Source organism: Theobroma cacao, chromosome 2 (assembly GCF_000208745.1).
Source record: "Theobroma cacao cultivar B97-61/B2 chromosome 2, Criollo_cocoa_genome_V2, whole genome shotgun sequence".
Classification (NCBI taxonomy): domain Eukaryota; kingdom Viridiplantae; phylum Streptophyta; class Magnoliopsida; order Malvales; family Malvaceae; genus Theobroma; species Theobroma cacao.
Window position 1 is genome coordinate 15183285 of NC_030851.1, and position 17416 is coordinate 15200700.

The window sequence follows — 17416 nt, forward strand, 5'->3', positions numbered from 1 at the left end:
TCTTTTATTAAAGCATGCTATTACACACTATGTTATGCACTATGATGTTGTGAGTCTTTAAGATTATTTCCTATTTTAGGCCTTTTTCCCCCCAAAAGAAGGTGCCTCTGAGTTGTAGAATAATCTAGTAAGTTATTGTTAACGACACTAATGGAAGCACAAAGAACCGGCTTTTTGGATTAAACGTATGAATTCTAGGCCTAGGCATTGGAAAATTAGACTGCTTAGTTCTTGCTGATTTAGAACTTGTGACACTACCTTCAGTAATTGGGCTTCTGGACAGATGTGTGTCATTGTTGCATTGTTGTACAATTTTGCATTTATGTGCCGTATAAATTGATTTTACCTCAGCATTACCTAAATGTTAAATAGATTGAATTGTGATTCTGTCTTTTATATGATTATGCAGTGCTTTTTAAAAGCAACCTACCATATGAAATGTTATGTATGCATATTTTCTTTTAGTGGTTTGGGTTGAGGGAGCAGGTGATGAGCTGAAGATACTTTTGGTATTGGAATTTTCTGAGTTTCCAACTACTGAAGAAGTTGAATGGTATTCATTAATTCTTTATAAGCTTATATTGAACATCAACATACTTTCTGCATTTGCTGCTACTTGCCAAAGGAAATATTCTGAATATTCCCATGAAGAAATCTGCTTCATACCTAGAATATGGCTGTTACATTTTGGTGGTAACTTGGCAGTTATCTAGTTGTCTTAGTCAAATAGGTAAACCAAACCCTAATTATATTTTTGCAATTTTTTAGGAATAAGATGATATACCAAACGAAACTTAAAAATAAAAAAATGAAAAAAAAATAGAAGGAGAAAAGAAACAGAAACTCATGGAGATTTACGTCCGAATCGTTTCTCTCTTACGCAACTGCCTTCCAAATCGAAGGGAGAGAAATCCTTGTGAAAAGACAAAGCAAAACACAAGATCACAAACCCTACAAAACTATGCAATTCAAACCATAGTCAGCCAAACACAAAAAGGAAAAATTGAAGCAAAAGAGTCATACAAAAACAAAAGGAAAAAGTTCCAGCCCAGAGATTGGACGGTTCACAATCTAGGAGGCTCGGCTTCAGTTTTTCTTTGGGAGTTGTTTGCTTCGGGTTCTGGTATCTTTAAGAGCTTTTTTAGACCTCAGTTCAAAAGGAAAAGAAAGGTGAAGGGAGGTCGTAGAAAGCCCGACGACAGATAGGGACGACGAAGGAGGAGCGATTCGTTTCTAGGTTTTGGAGAGAGGGAAGAGGGATTGATAAACAAAATAACAAAAGCAATGGAAGAAAAAGAGAGTGGCACACCGTTTAGTAGAAAGAATGTCCTGTAAAAAGGAGTAGGGCTCTAGCCCATGAACGCCCATTAGGGAAAGTCCAAGGCTGTTGGGCTTAAATCCAACCTATTGAATAAGTCTTTAGACCCTTTTTATATTTTTCAACCTATTTCATTTTCATCCACACACAAGTTTGAGTCTCTATAGTTTCTATATCAACAAAAGTTTAAATAATTTATATTTTATTAATAAATAAATAAAATTTAAATATATAAATAAATCTTAATATATTTATATTAAACTTATTATGTAATGAATAATTAATAATAATAATAATATCTTTAGATATTTATAACATATTAGACATTAATGTACAATGTAACATATTTATTATTATTAAATGATAAACAAAATTAATATTATTTTATTATTTATTTATAATATATTTATTAATTATTAACTAAATTTATCATTTTGTAAAATATTAATTACTTATTTATAATAAGCATAAGTAATTTTGTAAAAACTAAGATAATAATTACTAATAAAGTTATTAAAATATAATCATATAAATAAAGTTAATAAAGTTACTAATAAAGGTTATAATTACTAATAAACTATTATTAGTTTTTGTTTAATAGATTATTGAATTTTATCACCTATTTTTATGAAAGAAAACATATTTATATTTTTAATATTGTAAAATCTAGTATGTGTATATTTAATTTTATTAATATATTTCCTATAAAAGATTAATAAAATTTTAAAAAATTCTTAATATATTTTAAATAAAAAATTTAAAGAATAGTAATACTGACGGAATTTTCAAACGAAAAATTTCATTGAAAAATCTGGTGGGCTTTAAATTTTTTTTTAGCCTTAAACTTTCCAACAGATTTCCAACGAATTATTTTTCGTTGGAAATTTCTAACGAAAATCCGTCGGAAATTCTGTTGGAACGTTTGGAGGCAATAAAATTTTTTTGTGCCAAAAATTTTTTTGACAGATTTCCAACAGAATTTATCCATTGGAATTATTCCATTGGAAATCCGTCGTAAAAAGTCACAAGAAATTTTCATCGAAATTCTGTTAGAAATTTTCAACGAAAAATTTCCAACGAAATTCTATCCGTGGGAGAAAACTAATTTTCTTGTATTGTTTTAGAGGCTTTGTCAATAGGTATTTATAAGCATTGAAGAATGTACCCGTTAAAGCAAATTTGAAATGAACTTTCGTACGTTCTGGCTAATTTCCACATTTTTGTCGCACATGGAAAATCGATTCTTTGATCAAGAGTTGTCGGTTCTTCATAAAGTTTAGAACTCTTTATTTTTTGAGTATTAATTATTCTTTCCTAGGATGTTAGTTCTTCATAAAGTTTGAAACTTTTTCTTTTTGGACAATTGATTCTTCTTTCCTTAGATGTCGGTTTTTCCTCAACTTGTTTCAAAGGTGACATCTTTACATTTTTAGAGAATCGATTCTTCTTCCTCAAGGTGTTAGTTCTTCACTATAGATTAGGGCCAAAATTTGAATTTCAACTTGATTTTTAATGTTATAATCTTATCCATTCACACCATCTTTTTCTTTTTCACCAAGTTTTTGATTTTTTCTTTTGGTGCTTTAAGAACCGATATCTTTTTTACGTAGAATCGATTTTTGGTCTCCAGACTTGTGCTCTTTGGTTCATTCTTCACTCAAAACCAGCATTTGCTATATGAAGAATCAATTCTTTCTTCTTGTATTTTTGCCTTCTGCATTCTGTTCTCCCAAAATTGATTTTTGCTCTCGAAGGCGTTGGTTATTCTCAATTCTAGTAGCCTCTATTTTCCAAGAACTAGCTCCTTCTTTTCTCAAGATCGATTCTTCACTGTTTCTTTCTGCTAAGAACTAACCTCTCCCATTTTTATAATTGATTCCTCTTATGATAAACAAATAAATTTTTCTTTCTTCTCATTTAAGAATCAAACCTTTACATTTGATAATTCAATTTTTAGACAAGCACTTTGAGTTTAAAAACAAAAACTCTTTGAGAAAACTTAGAAACGTATCTTTAAGTTCAAAAGTATTATCATTCACTTTCAAAACATATTCAATCAATCTTAGTATTTCAAGCTATCTTTCTTTGTAAAATCAGCTTCAAAACCTCCTTGAGAATTTTCTTCAGATTCAGAAGCATCTTTCATTAATTTTCAAACCATATTAGGTTAATCAATTTTGTTATTTCAAAACCAAGATAAAGCTAATAATCTCCCTCTTTTTGATATGACAAAATTAAGAGCTAAATTTACTCATTAAAGAACTCCCCTTAAAATTGTGCTCATGATTTCAAAAGGTTTCAAAACCAAGAAAAAAGAATTGAAAACATTTTTCTCAAGTAGAACTCTCCCTGAATTTGTGCTCTTTTTAAAAAGATTTACATTTGAGTTTGAAAGCATTTTGAGAATATTTTTGGAAAATCCAACCATGAGATTTTGAGAAGTTAAGCTTAGGTGTCAGTTAAAATCCTACTACGCAAGTATATGTATCGAATAGATAGTATATTAGTAAGTAGGATATCGATCCCACAGGGAATTAATCTAAAACTTTACTAAGTACTAAAATTAGAACAATTTAATCTTATCCAAATAATCAAAATTAAATAATTGATTAAAACTAAAATTAAAACCAATAAGAAAAATCAAAATAATAACTTGAGAAAATATCAAATCAAACTAGCCTAGGATCACAATATCCCTCACACTTCATCTAAGTCTTACCTTTCTTACTTAACTTATTTCAATGGGTTGAATTGCTAACCTAGAGTCCTAAATTATTTATAAGGGTCTCCCAACTCAACTTATAAAAATATATATTTAACCAAAACACTATATCCCTATGTGATTTGAAATTAAAACAGACTCATTAAGTTCAGGCTCTAATCTGGCTACATACGGCCTATAAGTATATCCCTATCCAATACTCAAATCAATTAATTTGATCATACGCTATCCCAATTTTAGTATACTCTAAACTCCCTTTCCGAAGTTTGTTTAGGTTCCTAAATCAATTTAATTGGTGATTAGGCAATTAAAAGCATTAAGAACAAATTGGAATAAACAATTCAAATCCCATTAAAAATAAGTAAGAAAGAGATTAAAAATCTAGACTACATGTGAGTTCAATTGCAATCCTAGAAAAAGAAATTTAGCTACTCATAATTGTAAAATAAAATAACATTGTATAAAATTCAACCATTGAAAGTATCAAGAAAGATAAAAGTTAAGGAAGAAAACAAAACAATATTCTCCGCCTTGATCTTCAAGTTTCAGCCTTAACTTCTAGTTTCTTGAATCTCCCAAAGGTTGTCTTCTTAATGTTGTCAAAACATATCCTATTTATACTAATACATTAAACCTAAAGTTCCTTAAGCTGACCTAGGGTTTATTTGGGCTTAAGAATGTAATAAAAGGCCCAAAAATCAATTATTAGTCTTTACAAATTTTCATTCCCGGCACAGTACGTCCAGCCATTTTCCAACACGATTTTCTCTATCTTCAAGGCAGAACTGGGCAAAGTGATCTTCATTAAAGTTGTAGCTCTGTCTCTTAGCTTTCCAATTGTCCAAGAATCGCATCATTTAAAGTTCCGTAACTTGAGATATGTTCAAAATACCAAAATATACGCAAGTAGATTCTAGGTCTTTCAACACCTTACTTTCCAAAATTAAGCCCAATCACTTTTAATCCTAAAAAAAATAAAAACCAATAAATAATAACTAAAATAAAAGGAATAATATAAAATTAAAATAACTCACTAAAAAGTACCTAATCATAAAAACATCTAAAAAATAATTAAATTATAATTGAAAATTGAGGACTTAGCTAATATTTAATAACAAAATTAGAGTAAAATAATTCTATAAAATAAAATTGTCACACCTCCAAACTTAAGATTTTGCTAGTCCTCGAGCAAAAGAAAATCACAAAAAGAAAACTAAAACATTAACAAAAATCCTTAAACGAGAGATAGAAATACCAAATCATGATTTCCCAATTTTTCCTCAAAAATTAACTCCAATTCCAACTTAAGGTAACATACAGCTAATCCTTAAATTCATGCATCAATTCAAGTGAAACTTAATTCTCGAATGGACTTCCCGTGTGTGTGTGAATACCCTCTTACAAAGAATATCATGCAATTCAAATTAATTTATGCCAAATCTAAGCATAGATTAGTACTAAGATCCCATAAGTTTGCTTTTCATCTCTCTCTCCACTAATGTAGATTAACACTAATGCAAGAATCAATAGGTCTTTATAAAGCTTGTAATGTAAGGCTAAAGTCAAGGTATGATAAAGGATATATTTAGGCTCAAATTCACCCTAAGCACTTAATCAATCTAGATCATATAAAGAGCTCAATTTTTTTTTTTTGTATATCACCCCCAAACTTGAAGTAAACTTTCCTTTGTACAACACACTTTATTCCTTTTCTTTTTCTCTCTTTTTTTTTTTAACCCCCAAACTTATTTTTGACAATTATAGACTAGGGGTAATTTTACTAACAACTTTCACCTTTTTTTTTTTTGCACTTTCTCCCTCACTTTATTCTTAAGCTCAAATCATTCTTTAGAAAGATTAAAATACTTAGAGAGTGAAAGGTTCAAATTGCATGGAATTAGATAAACAGGGCAAGGCTAATATAACTATGTAATTACAAGAAAAAGGTAAATTAGGCTAAAAAAGAGTGACTAAGAATAAATATAACAAGGTAGGCTCAAAAAGGCTCAAACGATCCAAATATGGCCTAAATCACTTCCTATCCTAAGTGTTATCTAAGATTTCACCTCGAGAGAGAATCAAACAAATTCTAGAATTCTTGACTTCACTATACTTTTTCATCAACATAAAATTTCTCTAAATCACACAAAAATTCTAAATAAAAGAGTATAGTGCTCAAATTATTGGAAATCACATTCTAAAATAAAGCTAACACAAGAATATCACATAAAATTAAATCCTAACTATATGCTTCCCAAAAGCAAAGAATCAAAAAATAATTAAAATATCATCCTAGGATTGGGACAATCAAGAATAAGATATAACTATCTAAAAAAAATTTTTTTTAACACAACAAAACATGCAAATCACAAATTCTAAACTACTCCCCCAAACTTAGAATGAACATTGTCCTCAATGTGATAAAATAAATTAACAGACAAGGGACAAGAATACTCCCCTCACTCCAAATCGGTAGTCTACAAGTTCGCAGCATCAGCACCACCAAAATCATCTTCAAAGTCAGAATCCGTAGGTAACGAAGGAAAAGTAGACATATCCATCCCAACGTGTGTAGCATAGGCTCGCATCATCTGTTCAATTGCCTGATTCTGCCTTTCTTGACGATCTAAATGACGATCGATGCACTCCATCCATTGAGCAACACAACGTGTGGGCACTGCTTGTGGAGGTGGGATAGCAGCTTGGGAAGAACTACCAGCAACTTGTGTAGATTCCTCTAATCTCTGAAGAATGCCCACGGTGATAGGAAGTTTTGGTTGTTGAAGTTCTTCTTTATCACTCAATTGCACACCAGCTTGCGCACATAAGGCAGTGATGAGGGAAGGAAAACCTATACCATCTCGTTTAGTGCGACCCGTATGTAGGATGGCATGGGAGATAACCTTACCAACATCAATGGATTTATGTGTGACAATAGCATAAATAAGCACTGCACGATCCTTCGTGACATCACTGATATGAGTGGAAGGGAGTAACCGTGCTGCTACAAAATGTAACCAAACTTTCAACTCTTTTTTCATGACACTCTGTTTGAAGGAAACTGGCTCACCATGCGATGTCTTCCATTGAGCTCCTTCAATGCACAACGTTGATATAATCTCATTGCAATCCTGATGATCGCCCAAATAGAACAAATGCCACACCATTAACATGCTCAACCACATTCGCATAAAACTCTCGTACTACAGGAACCACTACTGCATCAGGTTGGTGACAAAATTGACGCCAATATCTGTCACGAATCAGGTCATTAATCTCCTTGTAAGGCAGAATGGGGATCTCTATTCCTCGTTCGGGAATGGGCACTTTGTTGATCAAGGATGTATGATAGCGCGCAGAGGCTTTGGCAGATATAAACTTCAATCTATCAAAAGATCCACTAGAACTTGGCTTGGATCGTTTTGGTGCCATTCCTGCAAAAGAAAGTTAATTATTAAAACAAATTCAGAGGAAAAATATGCAAGTAGTATTGTATCAACAAGCATGAAAATATGAAAGATTTATAAGCATGAGCTTAATTAGTGCCTGTCCAATGTAACAAATCAAATTCAAGATTTCCATTGACAATTTTACTTCTTGAGATGCAGACTAAAGTTCCTTTAGCTCACAACATTAAGATAGCCTTCTCATAATCATAGTTTTCACAATGCCACAATTCAATAAAATAAAAAAAATTCTATGACAATGTATGCATCCAAACTTACTAGATATGGCATGTGTTGCACCACAATTCCAAAATTTATTTCTACTTATTCAACCGAGCATCTAAAAATTTAATCAACCCATCATGTACTCACATCAACAAAGATTGTGTCAAGTCTATTGTCAACAGCACAAAGTTCCATGGATCCATTAAATGGGTAACAGAAATTAAGCACTAATCACTAAATTTTCTGCACTTTAAGCATCATATATGAGGAAGTATGAAAAAACCCATAAATAAGTAGGCACAATGGACACATTCAAGGAGCAAAAATTACATGATTTACAATTAACATCAACATCATCTTCTCTCTATATAAAAACAATGGAAAAAGAAATATTTGCAGGAGAGAAGGAGGAATGGTTACTTGAAGAGTGTAACAAGTGCAGAAAAAAAAATATCTAACTATAAATCAACTGCAGAATTTTTGGAGTGAAAAGGAAAAAGAGAGAAGCAAGAGAGTTGCAGTAGAAGAATGGGGGATTGTGTGTGTGTGGCGGCAGGAGACAAAGAAAGTGAAAGAAGAAGAAGAGGAGAACACAAAATAAAATTTGTTTTAAAGGGTTAGGGCTGGGCCCCAACCTAGCACCGCGGCCCTGACTTGTGAGGGTCGTGGTGCTCAACTTCTCTATCCCGAAGCATCATGCTTCGGGTTTGAGCACTGCGCGCTCAGCTCGTATGTATTTTAGTCTTTTGTTCAACACCGCGGTGCTTAAAGTGAAGGTCGCGACGCTGAAACATTCTGTTTGGGCCCATTCTCTCTTGCTTTATCCAGCGTCGCGGTTCTCCATTTGAGGGCTACGGCGTTGAAACTTTCTATTTCAGCGCACATATTGGCACCTTTCAAGGCCGCAGCTCTCAAATTGAGGGCCGCAACTTTAAAGTTTTTTTTTTTTTAATCCAATGACCTGCGAAAAGAAAAAAATATAGATTAAAATAAAAAAATAAAAAAATAAAAAAAATAAAAAAAAATAAAAGATAATAAAAAAATGAAAAAAAATAAAAACGAGTAAGGTTAAGAAGCTTAGGTTCCTCCCAAGAAGCACTTCATTTATAGTCTTCGGCTGGACTGTCTTGGACTTTAGGCCGTATCAAGCAAGTGAATTGAGGACTTTTGACTATTAATTTCGCCTCCCCAATAATGCTTTAATCTTTGTCCATTGACTTTAAATTTTCGACTATTTGTCCCTCTAACTTCGATTGCTCCATGTGGGAATACCTCATTGACAATAAAAGGACCAGACCACCTTGATTTGAGCTTTCTCAAAAATAATTTCAAGCGAGAATTAAAGAGCAACACTGCTTGTCCTGGCTCAAAGCTTCTTGCTAGTATCTTCTTATCATGCCATTGCTTTGTTTTCTCTTTGTAGAGTTTGGCATTCTCATAAGCTTGAAGGCGAAATTCATCAAGTTCATTTAATTGCAACAACCTTTGCTCACCTGTTGTTTGTAGATCAATATTTAATTTCTTCACAGCCCAATAAGCATTGTGTTCAAGTTCCACCGGTAAGTGACAAGCTTTTCCAAAGACCAACTTATATGGAGACATACCAATCGGGGTCTTGTAAGCAGTCCTATATGCCCACAGTGCATCATCCAGTCTCTTTGACCAATCTTTTCTTATGGGACACACGGTTTTCTCCAAAATCCTCTTGATTTCGCGATTCGATATTTTCGCTTGGCCACTAGTTTAAGGATGGTACGCAGTGGCGACCTTGTGTTTAACTCCATATTTTGTCAGAAGGGCATCAAAATATTTATTGCAAAAATGACTTCCCTCATCACTAATGATTACCCTTGGAGTGCCGAATCGAGTGAAAATATTCTTCTTGATGAAATTCATGACCACCTTCGAATCATTATGAGGAAAGGCTGCTGCTTCAACCCACTTGGAGACATAATCCACAGCTAGCAAAATGTATTTGTTGTTATATGAGGATATGAACGGACCCATGAAGTCAATACCCCATACATCAAACATTTCTATCTCCATGATGTTGTTGAGAGGCATCTCATGTCGCCTTGAGATATTTCCCACCCTTTGGCACCTGTCACAATGCAAGACAAAATTATGAGCATCTTTAAATAATGTAGGCTAATACAAACCTAATTGGAGGACTTTAGCAGCAGTCCTAGTTCCTCCAAAGTGTCCTCCATAATCTGAAGAATGGCAATGGTGAAGCACACTTTGAATCTCTTCCTCCAAGACACATTTTCTGAACATCTGGTATTTACACTGTTTGAACAAGTAAGGCTCATCCCAAAAATAAAATTTAACATCATGCAAAAATTTCTTTTTCTGATGAAAATTTAAATCAGGGGGAATAATATTGCTTACCAAATAGTTTACAAAATCAGCATACCAAGGAAGTGATTTCTTACCAACTTGAAGGATTTGTTCATCACGAAACATCTCTTTGATTAAGGTCGAATCCTTACCTTGAGCTTCAATTTCTAATCTTGAGAGGTGGTCTGCAACTTGATTTTCTTTTCCTTTTCTATCACGAATCTCAAGATCAAATTCTTGAAGTAAGAAGATCCACCTTATCAATCTTGGCTTAGTATCCTTCTTGGCAATCAAATACTTGATAGCTGAGTGATCAATGTACACTATCACCTTTGTCCCCACGAGATAGGAGTGAAATTTGTCAAAAGTAAAAACCACAGCCAAGAGCTCCTTTTCTGTCGTGGTATAATTTTTCTGAGCCTCATTCAAAGTCTTGCTAGCATAATAGATGGAATGGAAGATTTTATCCTTCCTTTGTCCCAAAACAGCTCCCACCGCATAATCACTTGCATCACACATTAGCTCAAAAGGAAAAGTCCAATCGGGACTAATTATGATAGGTGCAAATATTAATCTTTTCTTCAATTCATCAAAAGTAACAAGACATTCATTATCAAAATTAAATGGCACATCTTTCTCCAATAAATTGCAAAGTGGTTTAGAAATTTTTGAAAAATCCTTAATAAATCTTCTATAAAAACCAGCATGACCAAGAAAGCTTCTAATACCTTTGACATTTATTGGAGGTGGTAATTTCTTAATTGCTTCAATTTTTGCTTTATCTACTTCAATGCCATTACTAGAGATCTTGTGCCCAAGAACAATACCTTCTCGCACCATGAAGTGACATTTCTCCCAATTGAGCACCAAATTTGTCTCTTCGCACCTCTTGAGTACCCTAGCAAGATTTAAAAGACAATCATCAAAATTATTTCCAAAGACTGAGAAATCATCCATAAATGCCTCCAAGCATTTTTCCACCATGTTTGTGAATATGGCCATCATGCATCGTTGAAAGGTGGCAGGTGCATTACATAATCCAAATGGCATTCTTCTAAAAGCAAAGGTGCCATAAGGACATGTAAATGTAGTCTTTTCCTGATCTTTAGGAGCAATAGCAATTTGGTTATAGCTAGAATAACCATTTAGAAAACAATAATATTCCTTACCAGCCAAGCGATCTAACATTTGATCAATGAATGGAAAAAGGAAGTGATCTTTCCTTGTAGCTTTGTTGAGCTTGCAGTAGTCCATGCACACTCTCCATCCAGTCACCGTTCTTGTTGGAATGAGCTCATTATTGTCATTGGCCACCACAATCATTCTTCCTTTCTTAAGAACACATTGAACTGGACTTACCCATGAGCTATCAGAGATAGGGTAGATTATTCCGGCATCCAACCACTTGATGATTTCCTTCTTGACTACTTCCTTCATGATAGGATTTAATCTTCTTTGTTATTCAATTGTGGCTTTGTGATCTTCCTTAAGAAGAATTTTATGCATGCAAATAGAAGGGCTAATTCCCTTAATATCAGCTATGGTCCACCCTATTGCTTTCTTGAATGCTCTAAGTGTTCTCAATAATTTCTCCTCTTGTAAGCTAGTAAGAGCATCAGAAATAATAACCGAAAGAGTGGAAGATTTTCCAAGATAAGCATACCTCAAGTGTGCTGGTAGAGGTTTGAGTTCCAAAATAGATGGCTCCTCAATAGAAGGCTTAAAAGCTGGCACCAAAGAAGTTGAAATATCTAAAGACTCAAATTGATGATTAGTTCTAAATCTGGAGTGAGCATTCAACAAATTTGAATATTCAATAAACTCATCATCATCCCTATCAGAGTTAGCAAATAAACATGCTTCAAAAGGATCATTGGGATTTTCTTTTAAGAAAACATCATGTGTCAAATTGTTCACTACACTCACAGAAAAACAGTCTTCAGATGTGACAGGCAATTTTAAAGCTTTGAAAATATTAAATGTTACCTGTTGGTCTTGAACTCTCAAAGTAAGCTCACCTTTTTCAACATCAATTAAAGCTCTAGCAGTTGCTAAGAATGGCCTCCCAAGAATGATTGGAATTTGCCTATCTTCTTCCATGTCAAGAATTATAAAATCAACTGGAAAAATGAATTTATCTACCTTGACAAGAACATCTTCAATAATTCCCCTTGGGTACACATAAGAACGATCAGCCAATTTCAAAGTTACAAAAGTGGGTTTGCATTCCCCCAAACCAAGTTTCTCAAAAATTGACCAAGGCATTAAATTGATACTTGGACCTAAATCACTCAAAGCTTTTGTAAAAAAAAAATTACCAATAGTGTAAGGGATTGTGAAACTACCTAGATCTTTGAGTTTTAGTGGTAGCTTGTTTTGAAGAATTGCACTACACTCTTCTGTAAGGGAGATAGTTTCAAACTCACATAGCTTTATCTTTTTGGAGAGGATGTACTTCAAGAACTTGACATAACTAGGCATTTGTTCCAGAGCTTCAGCAAAAGGAATATTTATGTGTAATTTCTTGAAGACATTGATGAACTTCTGAAATTGCTTCTCAAGCTTTTGCTTTTGGAGCCTTTGGGGAAAAGGTGGTGGAGGATGAATGACTTGAGAAACTCCTTGATTTTTAGCCTTGACCTTCTCTTTCTGTTCGACTTCACTTTCTTTCTCACAAATTCTTTCATTATCAACATGTTCATTCTCAGTTTCAACTACTTTTTCATTCACCCCTTCAATCTCTTTTCCATTCCTTAAGGTGATTGCTTGGCATTGTTCCTTACCTTTAGGATTGATTTGTGTGTCACTAGGTAGGGAACCTTAAGGTCTACTATTGACGGAGTTTGCAAGTTGTCCCACTTGGGTTTCAAGATTTCTCAATGATGCTCCAAAGCTTTGAATTATCACATCATTCTTGGATATATACTGTAAAAGAAGTTCTTCCACTTGGGGCTTCTTTTCAAGAACTAGTGGTTTAACTTGCTGTTGAAATTCCAGAGGCATGTTGGGTTTTGGATTGGAAGGCCCTGCATTGTTATTCCATGAAAAATTGGGATGGTTTCTCCAACCAGGATTATAAGTATTGGAATATGGGTTGTTTTGCTGTCTGTTAAAGTTCCCCACAAACTGGACTGATTAGAATTGTATGGACATTGATCATTTGAATGGCCATCCCCACACATCTCACAAATTGAATTTTGAACTGCATGAACTCCCAATGTGTCAATCTTTTTGGACAGTGCAGCCACTTGCACAGCTAAGTTGCTCATTGTATCAATTTCATAGGCTCCAACAACTTTTCTTGAACCCGACCTTTCTGAAGGCCATTGATAATTATTTAAAGCCATCTCTTCCAATAAATTATATGCATCTGCAGCATTCTTACTCATCAATGCCCCACCAGCAGCAGCATCAATTGTGGTTTTAATTGACCCAATCAGCCCATTGTAGAATGTCTGAACTTGCAACCAATCAGGAAGTTCGTGATGTGGGCATCTTTGCAATGGTTCTTTAAACCTCTCCCAAGCTTCATACAAGGACTCACCATCAAATTGTGTGAATGAGGTGATATCGTTCCTCAACTTTGCAGTCTTTGCAGGTGAAAAGAATTTTGAGAGAAACTTTTGAGCCAACTCCTCCCATGTAGTGATAAACCCATTAGGCAGTGAATTAAGCCAATTTTTTGCTTTGTCCCTTAGAGAGAATGGAAACAGTCTCAATCTAATAGCATCATTAGTTACTCCATTGTATTTAAAAGTATTGTAAATCTCCAGGAAATTTACTAAATGAGTATTAGGATCATTACTAGGTAACCCACCAAACTGAACTGAAGACTGAATCATTTGAATATAGGCTGGTTTGATTTCAAAATTATTCGCATTGATGGAAAGTCTCTTAATGCTTTGGTGCAAACCTTGCAATAGAGGAACTGCATAATCTCACAATGCTCTATGTGCTTCGGGAACCACATTAATGGCATTATTACCATTATTAATGTTATCCTCAGCCATTGTTTGATTTGAAGCTGTAACTTGTAAATTCTCCCTTCGACGTCTTCTGAAAGTTCTTTCTATCTCAGGATCAAAGGGAACAAGATTCAAGTTGTTTCTTCTTTGCATACAATAACTAAAGATATCTGCAAAAAAACAAAATCTAAAATTAAAACAAGAAAAATAAAATTTGAGGTAAGACTAAATTGCTTGGTATTAGTATTAGTAATAAATCTAGAAAAAATTCCTCGGCAACGGCGTCAAAAACTTGTCAGTTAAAATCCTACTACGCAAGTATACGTATCGAATAGATAGTATATTAGCAAGTACGGTATCGATCCCACAAGGAATTAATCTAAAACTTTACTAAGTACTAAAATTAGAACAATTTAATCTTATCCAAATAATCAAAATTAAATAATTGATTAAAACTAAAATTAAAACCAATAAGAAAAATCAAAATAATAACTTGAGAAAATATCAAATCAAACTAGCCTAGGATCACAATATCCCTCACACTTCATCTAAGTCTTACCTCTCTTACTTAACTTATTTCAATGGGTTGAATTGCTAACCTAGAGTCCTAAATTATTTATAAGGGTATCTCGACTCAACCTATAAAAATATATATTTTAACCAAAACACTATATCCCTATGTGATTTGAAATTAAAACAGACTCATTAAGTTCAGGCTCTAATCTGGCTATATACGGCCTATAGGTATATCCCTATCCTGTACGCAAATCAATTAATTTGATCATATGCTATCCCAATTTTAGTCTACTCTAAACTCCTTTTCCCAAGTTTGTTTAGGTTCCTAAGTCAATTTAATTAGTGATCAGGCAATTAAAAGCATTAAGAACAAATTGGAATAAACAATTCAAATCCCATTAAAAATAAGTAAGAAAGAGATTAAAAATCTAGACTACATGTGAGTTCAATTGCAATCCTAGAAAAAGAAATTTAGCTACTCATAATTGTAAAATAAAATAACATTGTATAAAATTCAACCATTGCAAGTATCAAGAATGATAAAAGTTAAGGAAGAAAACAAAACAATATTCTCCGCCTTGATCTTCAAGTTTCAGCCTCAACTTCTAGTTTCTTGAATCTCCCAAAGGTTGTCTACTTAATGTTGTCAAAACATATCCTATTTATACTAATAGATTAAACCTAAAGTTCCTTAAGCTGACCTAGGGTTTATTTGGGCTTAAGAATGTAATAAAAGGCCCAAAAATCAATTATCAGTCTTTACAAATTTTCATTCTCGGCACAGTACATCCAGCCATTTTTCGACGCGATTTTCTCTATCTTCAAAGCAGAACTGGGCAAAGTGATCTTCATGAAAGTTGTAGCTCTGTCTCTTAGCTTTCCAATGTTCTAAGAATCACATCATTTAAGGTTCTTTATCTCAAGATATGTTCAAAATACCGAAACATACGCAAGTAGATTCTAGGTCTTTCGACACCTTACTTTCCAAAATTAAGCCCAATCACTTTTAATCCTAAAAAAATATAAAAACCAATAAATAATAACTAAAATAAAAGGAATAACATAAAATTAAAATAACTCACTAAAAAGTACCTAATCATAAAAACATCTAAAAAATAATTAAATTATAATTGAAAATTGAGGACTTAGCTAATATTTAATAACAAAATTAGAGTAAAATAATTCTATAAAATAGAATTATCATTAGGCTTTTAGAAAATTTTGCTCACAATATTCTTCCTCTTTTGTTATATTATAAAGGAACCAAAAATTGAGCATAAGAATATAAAGCTCATAGATAGCACACAACAATAGCAACAAGAGTGTATCAAGTATGTGCACAAGGAATTGAGCAAAAGATGTATTTCATTAATTACAATATACACAAGGAACATTTGCAATACAATCACACATCAAAATAGAACAGAAAAATGTATGCAAATGTTTTGTTATATAAATGAGCATAAGGTTTAGGAGTTGGATCAGAATCAGAGTCAGTGTCTAATTTAGAGCTGTCATCAATGTTGTGAATGATTGTGAATTTGGTTCTGTCCATCCTATCATTTAGTTTTTTTTGATTATGTACTACGTCTATCTGATTTTGCACCTGTTATTTTATTCTTTCTCCAAGCTTGTCAATTGTTTCTTGCATTTTTTCAATTGCATAACAGCAATGATCAAAGATATTTTGGAATTGAGGAACAAATTTAGCAATTGTTTCTTCAATTTTCTCCTTAATTTTTCCAAGATTTTGTTCAATCATTCTTGCTTGTACCTTGGCACTTAAATATTGGTAGGTTCCTTGACTCATACATATTGTGCTAAGTTGGCCGTGTGACCTATGTGCAACTTGAGGAATGAGTGTTGATGCGGAGGTAGGTGCTATAGGTTGCACAAGTTGACTTCTTGGTACTGGTTGCTCAACTTGTATTCTTTCTTGTGCTTCATCCTTTTTTACCCAACTATTTTGTTTAGCATTGTATTCATAACTCATTCTTCCAAGTGTGTTATTGTTCAAGAATTTGATTTTATTCTACATTTTGGGTTTGTCAAAGCTAATGTTGATTTTCAACTTATCAATTAATTCACAATCATTCCATACACCAGATTGTTTCTTACCCCTCAAACTAGATATTTCATGTCTCTAAAGATGAACTATGCAAGATCAATAGGAGTTCTTATTTTCATATGGTGCATAAACCACATTTCCTCACTTGTCACTATTGCATGTTTGGTTCCAAATGGCTTTCTATTGTAGAAAATAATAAGGTGAATAATTATATCATGAAGGCTAAGCCTTGATGCACTATTGGGAAATTTAGCTGTTGTGATTGGTCTTACCAAAAACCCAGCATTTAATTCATCTTTTGAAATTGCATTTTCCTCACTCATGAAAGTTATCACATTTCTACTTGGAGATTTTAGCTTTAGTATTTTTTGAAGTAGTAAGGGTGTGATGACATATGATCATCCAGCCAGTGAAGTAAGGAATGACTCATCATGACTTACAATATCTACATCATCTTCACCTTCATAGCTAGTAGTCCCTTTTGAATAGAATATTCTTACAAGGTCTTCGTAAACTCCCATTCGTAGGCTCAAATAGTCATACCAACCCATTTCTCTTAGGTTCTCAATATATGAAAATCTAAATTCATTTTCTAGCCACTCTAGATTAATAATTTTTCCATGAAATACCTTCCTTGTAATGTAATGCTCATGAAACATTTTTCTCTCATCTGGAGTTGAGAAATGTACATCGAGAGCATCGATTCTTTGTTTCCTCTATTTCTTGGTAAAGATAGTTGGAGCTTTACCCTTCTCTTCTCTTGATCTTTTTTATGCCATTTTCTCACAAGATTGATTCTACGCTGAAGGTTTGGTA

At 33.2% G+C, this 17416-nt stretch overlaps 1 protein-coding gene across 1 annotated transcript; it reads right to left on the minus strand.

The window, feature by feature from the left end:
• On the minus strand, window positions 8846–13893 carry LOC108660654. The gene is made up of 4 exons (XM_018114906.1): window positions 13179–13893; window positions 11715–12834; window positions 9961–11504; window positions 8846–9456 (listed from the first exon to the last, which is right to left on the minus strand). The coding sequence occupies exons 1-4, from the start codon at window positions 13891–13893 to the stop codon at window positions 8846–8848; spliced, it is 3990 nt and encodes a 1329-aa protein (XP_017970395.1).

Excerpts from the sequence above, each read along its gene's own strand:
- LOC108660654 (XM_018114906.1), bottom strand. The coding sequence starts at position 13,893 with ATGATTCAGTCTTCAGTTCAGTTTGGTGGGTTACCTAGTAATGATCCT. Across the intron at positions 12,835-13,178 it reads ATACAATTCTAATCAGTCCA|GTAAGGAACAATGCCAAGCA; the intron begins GTTTGTGGGGAA and ends TCAATCCTAAAG. Across the intron at positions 9,457-9,960 it reads AAAATGTGTCTTGGAGGAAG|AAACTAGTGGCCAAGCGAAA; the intron begins AGATTCAAAGTG and ends CGTACCATCCTT.